Genomic DNA, 12836 nt, shown 5'->3' with positions numbered 1-12836 from the left:
AACTATTCACCTTAACTCATTCTAGCCTAAGCTCTATTTGGTAAAATTAACTGAAAAGGTAGCTGGAACATGAAAAGCTAACTGAAACCTGAAAAGTTAACTGTTAAGGTAGCTGAAAATTAGGAATTAATTAGGTAGTTGATTATATAAAAAAGTGTTTGACAACTAACTGAAAAAGTAACTGATTTTGATGAAATGACGTAAAATGACGTGATAACTATTTAATAGTATAAACTAGTTTAGACCCTGTGCATATAATGCACGGTACTTATAGTTTAATATTTTTATAAAATGATTTATATAATATTGGTACCTTATAGTTATTTACATTTCTTATCATTGTATTTTGCTTTGATAAATAAAAGTTAGAATTTAAAATTAGTTAAGAGAATCAAGTAATTAGTTGAAATATATTTTAATGAAAATATTTTTATAGCATAAAGTTAATGAGTTTCAATTTATATTTTTTTTTATTTTTTTTTTGTTACGAAAGTAATAACAACGATTTCTAGTTTTTGTTTTATACAGAATATGGGTCAACTCATCATCTAATAATAGGATTAATAAAAGATTTAGCAATTTATAATTTTATATCAATTTTATTTTGTTTTAATTAAAATATCATAATTTAGAGTTTAGTGAAAATAATATAATTTGATGAAAAAATTAATTTTAATGAAAATATAATAGATGAATTAAATTGTAATTGTTAGCTTCCTTATTTAGTGAATGAACATAATTATCATTAATTTCCTTTTTTGAGAATATGCTTTTGATAAGGTAGCTGAAAATTAGGAATTAATTAGGTAGTTGATTATATAAAAAAGTGTTTGACAACTAACTGAAAAAGTAACTGATTTTGATGAAATGACGTAAAATGACGTGATAACTATTTAATAGTATAAACTAGTTTAGACCCCGTGCATATAATGCACGGTACTTATAGTTTAATATTTTTATAAAATGATTTATATAATATTGGTACCTTATAGTTATTTACATTTCTTATCATTGTATTTTGCTTTGATAAATAAAAGTTAGAATTGAAAATTAGTTAAGAGAATCAAGTAATTAGTTGAAATATATTTTAATAAAAATATTTTTATAGCATAAAGTTAATGAGTTTCAATTTATATTTTTTTTTTAATTTTTTTTTTTGTTACGAAAGTAATAACAACGATTTCTAGTTTTTGTTTTATACAGAATATGGGTCAACTCATCATCTAATAATAGGATTAATAAAAGATTTAGCAATTTATAATTTTATATCAATTTTATTTTGTTTTAATTAAAATATCATAATTTAGAGTTTAGTGAAAATAATATAATTTGATGAAAAAATTAATTTTAATGAAAATATAATAGATGAATTAAATTGTAATTGTTAGCTTCCTTATTTAGTGAATGGACATAATTATCATTAATTTCCTTTTTTGAGAATATGCTTTTTGGCGGAAAAATGATAGAAATTACCTATTCATTTAGTATATAGGGGATTTAAGGGGTAAAAACGGAAATCCAAATCAAATCAGGTACCTGAAATCTCAAATGCTACTCTAGGTAGCCTTTCATTTCAGATAGATTATTTGGTTAAATAAGCTATTTACCAAACGCTTACAAAAAAAATAAGGTATCTAAAATGTTGGTCAAATAAGCTATTTTAACCAAATCAGATACCTAAAATGACTTGCCGGAGCCTAACTGTTCCGTAATCGACCAAAAAATGGCCACAAGCCGATTAAAATTACTACCAAAATAAACCTGACCGAAATTGAACTAAAATCAAAACTAAAGTTAGTATCAATAATACCAATTTAATATAACCCGATCCGAAACCCTAAACAAGATTCAGTCACTCGCTCAGTCACTCACACAGTCACACATAGAGGGAGAGCAGAGTATCCGACGATCGGCGACTACTCTCGCTTCTGTTTTCAGGTTTGCAGCTAATTTTAGGGTTTCATGCTTTGTTCTTATACGTTTAATTGATTTGGGGGAAAATCTGCAGTTTTATGTTTAGTAATCATTCTGGTTAATTACATCTTAGTTCTTCAATGACAAAGAGTAAGAAGAAGCATGTGATTCCGCAACAAAGTTACCTCTCTGATGATCTAATTATTGAAGAAATACTTACAAGATTACCCGTCAAATCAATTATTCGATTTAAATCGGTTTCGAAACAATGGTATTCTACTCTTTCTTCTTCCGATTTCGCTAATGCCCACCTTATCAAATCCCCCTTTCCTCACCCTTATGCTCCTATTGACACCTTGTTTATCAAATGTGGTGAAAGTTGTTACATTTTCTCTTGCGACGATGATGATCAAATTTGTGCTAATTCTGAAGATAATTTGGTTAAGCTAGACGTCGATTTCATGCCCGGAAAGTATAATCTTGAACTTACAGGGTGCTGCAATGGGTTAATTTGTTTAACCCAATATTATAATGAATACTTCATTTTATTGAATCCGGCTACCTGTAAGCTGCACCAATATGAGTCAGATGGGTATTTGAAGCATTTTGATGAATCAGTTTGCCCTTATGTAGCCTCTGGATTTGGGTATGCATCCAATGTCGATGACTACAAATATGTTCGAATTCTGTCAGAATATTGGGGTAATGAAAAAAAACCTATTGTTCACATCTTCTCTCTTAGGGAAAATAGGTGGAGAGAAATTGATTTTGGTCATAACCCGCTCGTAGTTTATAGATACACGATGCTTGTTAATGACAAGTTATACTGGCCTGCTATTAGTATCCAAGACGGTGATTCAGTTGTTAGCTTTGATTTAAGGATTGAGAGGTTTGACATAATTACGATCAATTGTGTCGAAATGGACGTCTTGGGAGTTATGGGAGGGCGTTTGAGCACGTGCAGCTGTACGGGTGACAAGTTAATGAATATATTGGAACCTCCCTCAATACTGAAATCTATTTGTCTACCAAAGGGGTTCAGATTAGACATGTACTCTCAAATGCTTGGGTTTACAAAGGCTGACAAATTTTTTGTGACGAATCCATTATATGATGAGGGTTCTAGGGGTACAACATTAGGGTTACTTGACACACGTACAAACCCTATGCAATACACAACACTTTTGAGGTTTGATATGTTGCTTAAAATTGCAATATATTTCCCAAGCCTGGTTTCGCCTTTTCCCATCGTCGAGCCTTTGGAGGCATAAATACAATGTTGCATTATATGCTCTTTATAAATTGCTTGTAGAACTCTATGTGACTGTTTTGTACTATCTTAGAGTATTTCTTTACAATTGATCCCATCTTCATTTACTTGCATTAGGTCATTTTTCTATTAGATTTATCAGATGGTAGGGCACATGAATTTGTGGATCCATGGATTTTTTTTGCTCTAGTTCATGCCTGTCCTTGGTTGGCGGGACTCATCAGCATCGCTAAATGTTTTGTCATCTGGAAGGAGTTGGAGCTAGCACACATGGCATATGAACCCGGATTCATCAATTAGACATAGTACTAATATATGATGTACTCTCCCTATAAATTTGGAACAAGCTGATGTAGGTTGTAGACTTGTAGTGAGCTATGTTTGAACTTTGAAGTGTGATCTCACATTTCTCCTTAAATTATAAAGTTAATGGTTGGTCACAAATGTAAGACCGTTATGTTTTTGTGAATATAAAACGTGAAATGAAAATCTTGTTGTACCATCATGCTGTATGGAATCTATGAGCAAGGATTTTGGCATATGCTCCTTAAGTACTGAAGTTTCTACATTTGATTTGTTTATGCAACAACCACTTCATATTTGTATGTCCTGCAATGTGATTATAGCTCAGTCTTTGTCAGTCAATATCTTGGATGTTAGCATTTAACAGCATGAGTTTCACATGAAACATTTGTTCTTCTTTATATTGATCTGCTGATCTCATGTGATCTGCTTGACAATGTTTTTCTTTTTTGCTTTCAACTGTGTAGTGTTTCTGGCATGTTTGTTAGTTGTTACTTTTATCAGTTATGTATTTTCGTGTCATTTTCCGCAAGGTGGTTGTTACGTTACTCTATAAAGATAGAAATCGTGATTTACAACTGATCAAATACTAGTATGTGATAATATATTGAAATGATTTGGTAAAACTATGTGTTTTTCTGATGAAATATTTTGGATTTCATGGCTTCTTATTATTCCACATGTAAGTCTTCTATTCTTATAATTTTGAGTAGCTAGACTAGCTACTGGTATCCTTGCCTGTTGATTCGTTACTGGATTTGTTGTTCTGCTTTTAAAGGGTCTGTGAGACATCGACACCCTTTTGAGTCTTGGTATTTCATCACTTTGGATCATTTAGGTTGTTCTTTTGCTTGTGGATCACTTTGGAAATAATTTATTTGTTATTACGGGTAGTCGAAAAGTTATGTATATCTGACTATACTTTTTAAATATATGTTGTGAGATCGAAAGATATCCACGGCCGCATTTTGAGGAGTATAGATCGCTTTATAGCTAAATGATTGAGGCGAGGCTGCAATGGCTGATTCTGAGAGTCTATGAGACAATTCTGATGCTGCAGAGCTTATATCTGTATGACACACTGTTTGGTCGGGTCTTCTGAGAGTCAGAGGTTCGTTTTCTCATTGTTCTTTAATAAATTATGGTTAGTTGCTCAGTGTTCTTTGTACAATTATCGCTCGTGGACATCTAAATAGATGATGAAATGAAAACCAACCTAACCTGAATGACCACCCCACAACCCGAGGTAGAACCAAAATACAAACTGATTTGAAATCACTCAACTAAAATATAACCTAGTCCGAGACTTCCAGAAGTTTATCTACATAACAAATTAGAGTATATAATTCATCATTAGATTGATAGTAAAGGATGGCACAGACCAGTAGCATTACAGTTGGGTTCCTGATTGCAGGAATATATTTAGTCTATAATTTATCGAGTCATCTTTTAACCTTTGGCTTCACGAAACTATTGGATGATTCGGAGTTTGCTTTTGTATATAATCCTTTAGTCATTGAGGCAACTCTTAATAGTAATATGACCACCTAGACAGGGGTGCTGTTGGCCCAGTGAATGTTGCTTACATTCTGAGTCGAGGTGGCTCTAGACTCCTCGAAACTCTAATTTAAAGTAGAGTCAAGCCTTACCTTACCCTGTTACCCCTCTGCATTCATTCAAAAAGATTAATTTCAAAAGATGACTGCTTTTTACTGTTCTCTGATGGAGTATTTGTCTTCTGATTTTGTCAAAAGCCAAGTAACCCATGATAAATAAATCTATTTGAGCAAAAGCAATGGGATTTTTATTTCAAATGTACTTAATCTTAGAGCCAAATTATCCCAGATGCCCAGAATCCAAAAGTTGTTGAATTGATGTTTAGTGGGGATTCTGATTTGGGTATTTGGCGTATTATAATTAAGACTGACTTTATTCACGGACTCAACAACTTTTGGATAGATGAGTATCAGACTCAAAACATGAGTACATGACCTAAAACATGACCTGACCCGTAAACCCGATACGACCCGGTTTTTAGGGTCAAAGACCCGTAAATCTTGACCCGTGACCCTGAAATGACCCGTTGTTTTAGGGTCGAAACCCAACCCGACCCGCTCGACTCGATGGGTCAAATATAAATTAAGAATATTATTAAAATATATAGTATTTTCATATTATATTTGAATTTTATAAATATGAAAATATTATTTTAATATTTTTAATTTAAAAATGAATTTAAAAGTCAATTTTATATTAACTTTTATATCATTAAATAATAAAATAATTATTAAAATAATGAATATAATAATGTTATTAATATTAAATATGATTTAATTTTAAAAAGTATGTTTTTTCGGCTGGAAAATGATATACTCCCTTCTAATTCTACAATCGCATATATTGAGTGGTGAAGTAGATTTTCGAGTGACGTTATGAGTCCCTTTTTATATTGGTCTAATAAGCATCATGGGGCTTCTATATCAGTGACTAACATACAGTAGTAACTAACATACATGACTTATCAATAGGAAATTAAATACTCCCTAGTGGTTATGACCAACAATAACATGCTGACATGGTGATGATATGGTTTTACGTGGAGAATTGAGCGCGTATTTTTGCTTTCAATTCTTTAGATTTAGATCTGCATGCATGGCTGGCCACTGCTACAGTCTCTACTTCCTGTCTCTGTCCATTATTACGTGTATTGATCCCTCCCTTTCCTTCCATGTCCTCTAATAAAATACGGAATAATATTTAAAGGGATAATTTTTATGGTACCCTTAAAGCTTCACAAAATCTCATTGAAGACGGCGATATCCGTCACAAGCTGAAGACGGATACCATTTCCTCTCACAAAAAACCCATGAGAGGTAAGTGGGGAAGCACATGGGGGATGCCCCACCTTGTCCCCTCTCCCTTTTTGTGAGAGGTTTTCAGCTTGTGACGGAATTAGCCCGTCACAAGCAAGACGCTTTGTTAAAGCTTGCAATTTTCCCCCCAAATGTCTTGTTTTTTTGAAAAATTACTTTAACTGCTCATATCTCTTAGTAACGATTTCGTATAGCCATTAGCCGCGATTCTTTTTCTTAAATTGTTGATCTTGGAAAGACAATTATTTTGAAAAAAAAAATACTTCATTTTCTTCATATGTGATCGAAAATAAAAGCCGATCAAAAGTTTCTTGAATGAATAAATTTTGATAAGTCGTAACCCCGTTTTAAGATGTCAGTAAAGGACGATTTTTTTTTTCAAGTTGAAAATCTCTTGAAGGCAATCCACTAAGGAAAAAAATTCATGGCGTTTCAATCTCGTAACTAAGAGATATGACTAGTCAAAACATTTTTTTGACACAAATAGGGGCATTCGGTGAAAAAAATCAAATTTCAGAGATACCATTGGATTTATCCCTATTTAAAATCACTCTTTTTTTAATAACCTCTTCATTCAATCAACCATTAGATCGTTTTAAACCAGAATCTAGACATTGAAAGAAAATGGAGCGGATTTCAATTGCATTATTACGAGTCTTGGACTTTTGGACATGTGTGATATACTGGATACTTTTTCAATAATCTAGTGACTTAAATAATCTCTTTTCTCTAGTTATGAGAAAAATATAGAGATGGTGTAATAAATGAAAAAGTGAAACGACATAAAAAAAAGAAAATTTTGATTTCCTAAAATGATTTCTAATATGAAATATAGAAATATTAGGTTATCAAAATTTATAAATTTAATTGGACTTTTGTTTAATAGGTTAGTCATAAATTAATGGTCTTATTCAACAATTTGTGAAAAAAAAATACAAATGTATAATGAAAAAATTCAAGAAAATTAAACTCCTCTCAAGCTTGGATCCTAGGTCACTGCCCCTCTAAACGATCCTCAGAATTGGGTTTGCCCTTATGCGGGCCGCCCCTGCATGTGAAGGGTGTGTATTATAGTATATCCAACATTCCTACCCCCTTACCTTTGATTCGAGTGAGAGTAATGGTAAATTGTTAATGCAGTACTATAGTGTTCCAATTTGTGATATTGTTTATAGTTTCTACCATACTTCATTGTTTAAGTATTCAAAAAGGTAGGGCATAAGTGTACTACATAAGAGTTGTCAACAAGTCATCAATTCTCCTATATAAAACCTGAACCATATTAGGACTTCCTCAGTCATCACCTCACCCATAACTAGGGATGGCAATTATGACTCAAACCGAACCGAAGGAAAAAATTCGATCCAAACCCACTCTTTGAAAACCCATTCCCGATCCACTATTTAAAAACCAATATCCATATCCATTATTGGAAAACCCGAACCAAATCCAAACCCGATCCATTCATACCCGAACCCGATCCAAGTGGATATTATTGAAAATTTAGGATTTATTAACCTTGAAATTTAAATTTTCTTATATAATATTAAATTTTTATGTAGTCAAATCAAGTTTCGTCTTGGGTTTTGGATTATGTAGTGGAGCGGGTATGGATTTGGAGCGGGTATGGGTTTGAAAAAAAGTATAATGGATCGGGTATGGATTTTAAAATTTTGGATATGAATCGGGTATGGATATGGATCTGTGATCCAATAAATAAGTGGATCGGGTTTGGATCTTGCAAAACCCGATCCAACCCGACCCATTGCTATCCCTACCCATAACTAATTCATGGTCAAGCAAGACAAATTAGTAGGAAACAAGATGTATGCTTTTTAGTGTCCACTGATAAAGTATCAGTCGTCTTCTGATGTTCTCAAGAGCTAGTTAATAATGCTCTAACCCCTGATAAATTAATCTATTAGGTAATGTTTGAAAATACGAAATTAATTTTACTTTTGTGATTTTAAATATAGAAATTAAAATGTTTGAATTTAATTTTAAATCAAATTCCAAAACTTCTTTTGAAGATCTAAGTAGAATTCGATTTCGAATTTCAATTTCTCAATATTTTTTAAAAAACACTTAAATTTTCTCGATTACGGAATTTATAGTTACAATTCTAAGTTGTCAATCACACCATTAGGAGAATAACAATGGACTTTTTTTTGTTCCAAATGTACTTGTTCCAAATGTACTAGACTAGATAATTAATTATGTGTTGATGGAAAAGATGATGAGGATTAAAACTAAAGGATTTACGATAATCACTGTTAAATTAGTATACTTTGTACCATAATTTTTATAACGGTAAGACAATTTTACGGTTTTACAGTATGAGACAGTTTTTTATTAGAAAGTCAATTCATTTGTTACTATTAATAAAAGAACAATATTTAACAATTAAATCATAGAAGTAATATAGACTTATAGTGAAAGAGCGTGTCACCCAAAAATTATTGACATTGTACAACAATATTCTGTAGGTCTGACTTCTGACCAACATGGTGACATTTTGATGAGTCATTATTTAGATTTTGGTGATAGAGCCTGTATTTTGCTTTGAATTCTTCTTGTTTAGATTTGCATGACTCCTACACTTCTTAGTTTCCTACTTCCTGTCTATCTCCAATATTTTTACATAGTCTTGGATATGGATTCCACATCGACCTTTATATGTATTTGAAGATATAATTAATCATGTTTAAGATCGTTTTAACTTATGACCTATCACAAGCCACAACCATGATATCGGTTGACTAGTAAAGTTAAGTGTAAACTATACAATTGAAATGAAGAGACGCATGGTCTCATTTTATATAAAATGAGTTAAGTTTTAATTCTTATCTTCTTTTCCTATATTGATGTGGCGGATAATTATCCTGATTTTTATTTAAAAATGACCCACCTGAGGAACCTGTGTGTCATGTGTCCAGCGGCGGAGCCAGAATCGTTTAAGTGCGGGTTTATTTTAACGTAATTGTATTCATTTTTTTTTGTTACGAGATCTTAAAGACATAAAATTTTCAAGTCAGACAAATTATAATGATGAAAACAGTCAATTGTCGGAAAGTTGTGGGGTCTCAAGACCCCACTACCTTATATTTGGCTATGCTACTGCATGTGTCATGGTCTTGCATGTGAAGGGTATGTACGTAGATCCAACCCCCTTACCCTGGTTCGAGCAAGGGTGATGTTAATGCAATACTGTAGTTCCTAATATTGTTTTAGTATTGAAAAACGTGGGGTATAACATAAGAACTGTCAACAAGTAAGTCATCAATTTCTCTATATAAACCCTGAACTATTAAGACTTCCTCAATCATCACCTCATTCATAATTAGTTGAAAAGTTTTAAGGTTAAAAAAAAAAAAAAAAAAAAAAGGAATGGAGGAAATTAGTAGGAAATTAATCAACTCCGATGTGTACCGAGTTGAAGATTATGCCTACCAAACGACGATTGTTAAGAGAAAACCTCATCGTACAATCGTAAAGGGTCTCAAATTACTTAACCAATTTGTCAAAACTGTTGCACCAACAACTAGTTTCACAAATTTCTCAATTCTTACCCAAGAAAATGATCTCCCACTTGATTTGTTTACCTATGAGATACTTGCTAGGCTTCCTATCAAATGCTTGCTTCGGCTTAAGTCAGTTTCGAAACATTGGTGCTCTACTGTCTCGTCTTATGAATTTGCTAATATTCATTTTAAAACCCGTCTTTCAGGTCACCTTCCATCTTCTCCTGTAGACTATCTATTCATTCAGGTAGCTACTAAGTTCTATCTTCTTTCTGTTCAAGATGATAATGTAGTTCTTGATTATCGCTTAGTTAAACTAGAACCCAATTTTGAGAACCATGGCGACGAAGGAAATGAGATTCAATTGGTAGGTTCATGTAATGGGTTAGTCTGTTTAGCTAATTCCTCTTTTTCTGCTGATTATTTCTATGTATGGAACCCTGTAAGTTACGATTGGCGCAAATTTTCCGACCCCTGTTTTACATCCTGTGATTGTATTGTGTCTTGGGGATTTGCCTACGTCTCCAACTCGGATGACTATAAGGTTGTCAAAATAGTTCAAGACTATGACCTGTTAGAAATAAATGTGTCCGTCTTTTCTTTGGGTTCTCGAGAATGGAAACGAATTCACGATCATGGGCTTGACCCGAGTCTCTCTTTAACCAGAACCAACCCGGGTGTTCTGGTTAACGACTCGCTTTATTGGATCATGGTATCAAAAGGCCCTCTTGAGAAACGGGTTGTCGTTCGTTTTAGTCTAACTCTTGAAAAGTTTGAAGAAGTTCCCGGTTTAGTAGTCCCAAATGGAAGGGATCAGTTCTTGTGTGTTATAGGAGGGTGTTTGTCCATGTGCAATCTTAACATCCGCCACGAGGCGGATCTCTCCATTTTGAAGCGACCCGGAGTGGTGAAATGGGTGACCATATCCTCTAATTCGGAGAAATGGGCTTGCTCCGGGCTGGTGGGACCTACCAAGACCGGAAAGTTTTTCGCCATCTCAAAGGGTTCAGAGCTAGCACTGATGGATTCGGGTTTCTCGGCTAAAGACCGGACCCCTCTTGCGACGTTGGAACAAGCTGACAGGCTTTCTATAGTGAGTTATGTTCCAAGTTTGATTTCACCATTTTTTTTTAATCTGAGATTCACTAGACAGATTATGTTGTAGAAAGATCAAAGATTATATTGAAGTGCTGTGTTTTGTATTCTCTCCCCTTGGTTGAACAAGTCTTGATGTTTTGTAATTTATCATATCATGTTCAGAATTCGAATGCATTGTTTTCTCATATGGAGTACGTTGCATCTGATACTCGACGGGTCGACAAGCTGCGACAGTAAGCCGCTTTACTCTATTTTAGGATGAAAATTTCTTGTGTCCTCCACGAGGACGGTACTCCTTACACTCAAAGGCAGTTTATCATTTAGGATAACAGCATGAACTATATTATGGAACAGTTTTTACCCATGGGCGAACATAATGCGTCCTATAAGTCGATTAAAATTGCTAACCAAAATGAAATGATCGGAATCAAACTAAAATTACTATCAATAGTTCAATACTACTCCAGTTGACCCATTTCGTATGTCTAGGAGTCTAGGACGATATAATTATACCTAGCAAAATCAACCTGGATTAATAGACTCGACCTTAAAATGCTGATTTGAAACCCGAAATTGACTTGAAGTACAACCACTGAATGTGACTCAAAACTAGAAGTAACCATACTTGGCCCGAACCTGACCCGAGCTGGCTCGACCCGAAACTACCCAACCAAAAAATGAACCGACTAAACATGACTGTAAGTTAAAAACACACTTTATATTATTTATGTTAAAATAAAGAATCAATCTTAATACTAAACTTACTTTTTTCTCTTTACTCATTGGTTCGAAGAATATATATTGAGCATGTTAAAATGTATAAGATTGGAGAGAATATAATTGCTAGTATTATTTCTGAAAATGAATGTTGTACAAAGGCTATTAATCTAATGCTATTTATAATGTACAGGAAGCAAAGAATAAGGCAAAGAATATCTTCTTAACAACTCTATTTCTAAACTAGGCAAATAGAGAAATTTGCCTTAGTTGGTGAGATACACTAGCCGTTGGCTAGCATAGAGAGGAAGCTGCGTATTAGAGCATGTCGCTGATGGGATTTGAACCATGTCATGAATACGATTTCTCACGACCTTACCAATTAAGTTAAGAATAAACATATGCAATTGTTCTTGTATATTCCCTTTGTTTCGGTCATTTAGTTACCTTTTATTTTGAAAGATCAATGAGAGGAGAGACTCGAGAGAGGGTCATTTGAAGGTGTTATTACTAAGTGACAATAATAGGTTACGTTAGTCAAATTATCCTTAAAAAAATTCCTAATATAAATAAATAAATGAATAAATAAGACTCCCAAAAATAAAAAAAATAAATAAATAAATGACCGAAATAGAGGGAGTATATTACTAGTTTAGACATAGTGTATTATATATTTATATGCACGGTAATTAAAGTTTAAAATTTTTACAAAATTACTTAATACTAGTATGGAGCCCGTGCGAATGCACGGTATTTTAGAATGTCATATGTAAAGACTTACCAATTAGAGCTAATAATAATAATAATAATAATAATAATAATAATAATAATAATAATAATAATAATAATAATAATAATAATAATAATAATAATAATAATATATATAAATGAACTTTGAATTTTATTTGTAATTATCTACAATTGTTAATGTGTAAAAATACTAAAAATTAAAATAGAACGAACTTTACATTTTTACTCGGAATAAGTTTATGATTAAAAAAAGAAGATTGTTAGTTTAATTACAAAAACTTATGCTTATTTTTACGCATTTGAAGCATATAACTATTTTTGTAATTTTTGTTACAGTATACGGAATAACAATTTAAACGGAGGAAAAAATTTAAAGAATAAAAAAGTGAA

The 12836-nt window shown here is 32.7% G+C and overlaps 4 protein-coding genes across 12 annotated transcripts in view; all 4 read left to right on the top strand.

The window, feature by feature from the left end:
* LOC141606454 (F-box/kelch-repeat protein At3g23880-like) overlaps positions 1-11150 on the top strand; it is a 34056-nt gene extending 22906 nt beyond the window's left edge. The window contains exon 2 of the mRNA XM_074425589.1: positions 7154-11150. Within this exon, the coding sequence (XP_074281690.1) occupies positions 9748-11046 (1299 nt within the window). The 5' untranslated portion in view covers positions 7154-9747 and the 3' untranslated portion in view covers positions 11047-11150. The remainder of the gene's footprint in view (positions 1-7153) is intronic.
* Positions 1-12836, top strand: part of LOC141606451 (glutamate synthase 1 [NADH], chloroplastic-like) — a 261024-nt gene that overhangs the window by 221108 nt on the left and 27080 nt on the right. The gene's annotated exons all lie outside the window — the stretch shown is intronic.
* LOC141606452 (F-box/kelch-repeat protein At3g23880-like) overlaps positions 1772-12836 on the top strand; it is a 157796-nt gene continuing 146731 nt past the window's right edge. For 8 of the 9 annotated variants that reach the window (XM_074425587.1, XM_074425584.1, XM_074425586.1 and 5 more), the window contains exons 1-3: positions 2080-2185; positions 3302-4169; positions 4439-4598. The gene's annotated coding sequence lies outside the window, so the exon portion shown is untranslated. Of the gene's footprint in view, positions 1939-2079; positions 2186-3301; positions 4170-4438; positions 4599-12836 lie in introns of those variants that run through there. The other variant, XM_074425580.1, reaches the window with a different exon arrangement.
* On the top strand, positions 2055-3185 carry LOC141608640 (F-box/kelch-repeat protein At3g23880-like). The gene has a single exon (XM_074427983.1). It carries the CDS (start codon positions 2055-2057, stop codon positions 3183-3185), a length of 1131 nt encoding a protein of 376 aa, XP_074284084.1.

Source organism: Silene latifolia, chromosome 10 (genome assembly GCF_048544455.1).
Source record: "Silene latifolia isolate original U9 population chromosome 10, ASM4854445v1, whole genome shotgun sequence".
NCBI classification, from domain to species: Eukaryota; Viridiplantae; Streptophyta; class Magnoliopsida; order Caryophyllales; family Caryophyllaceae; genus Silene; species Silene latifolia.
Note: the sequence above shows the minus strand (reverse complement) of the source record. Positions and strands in the feature narration are given on the sequence as shown.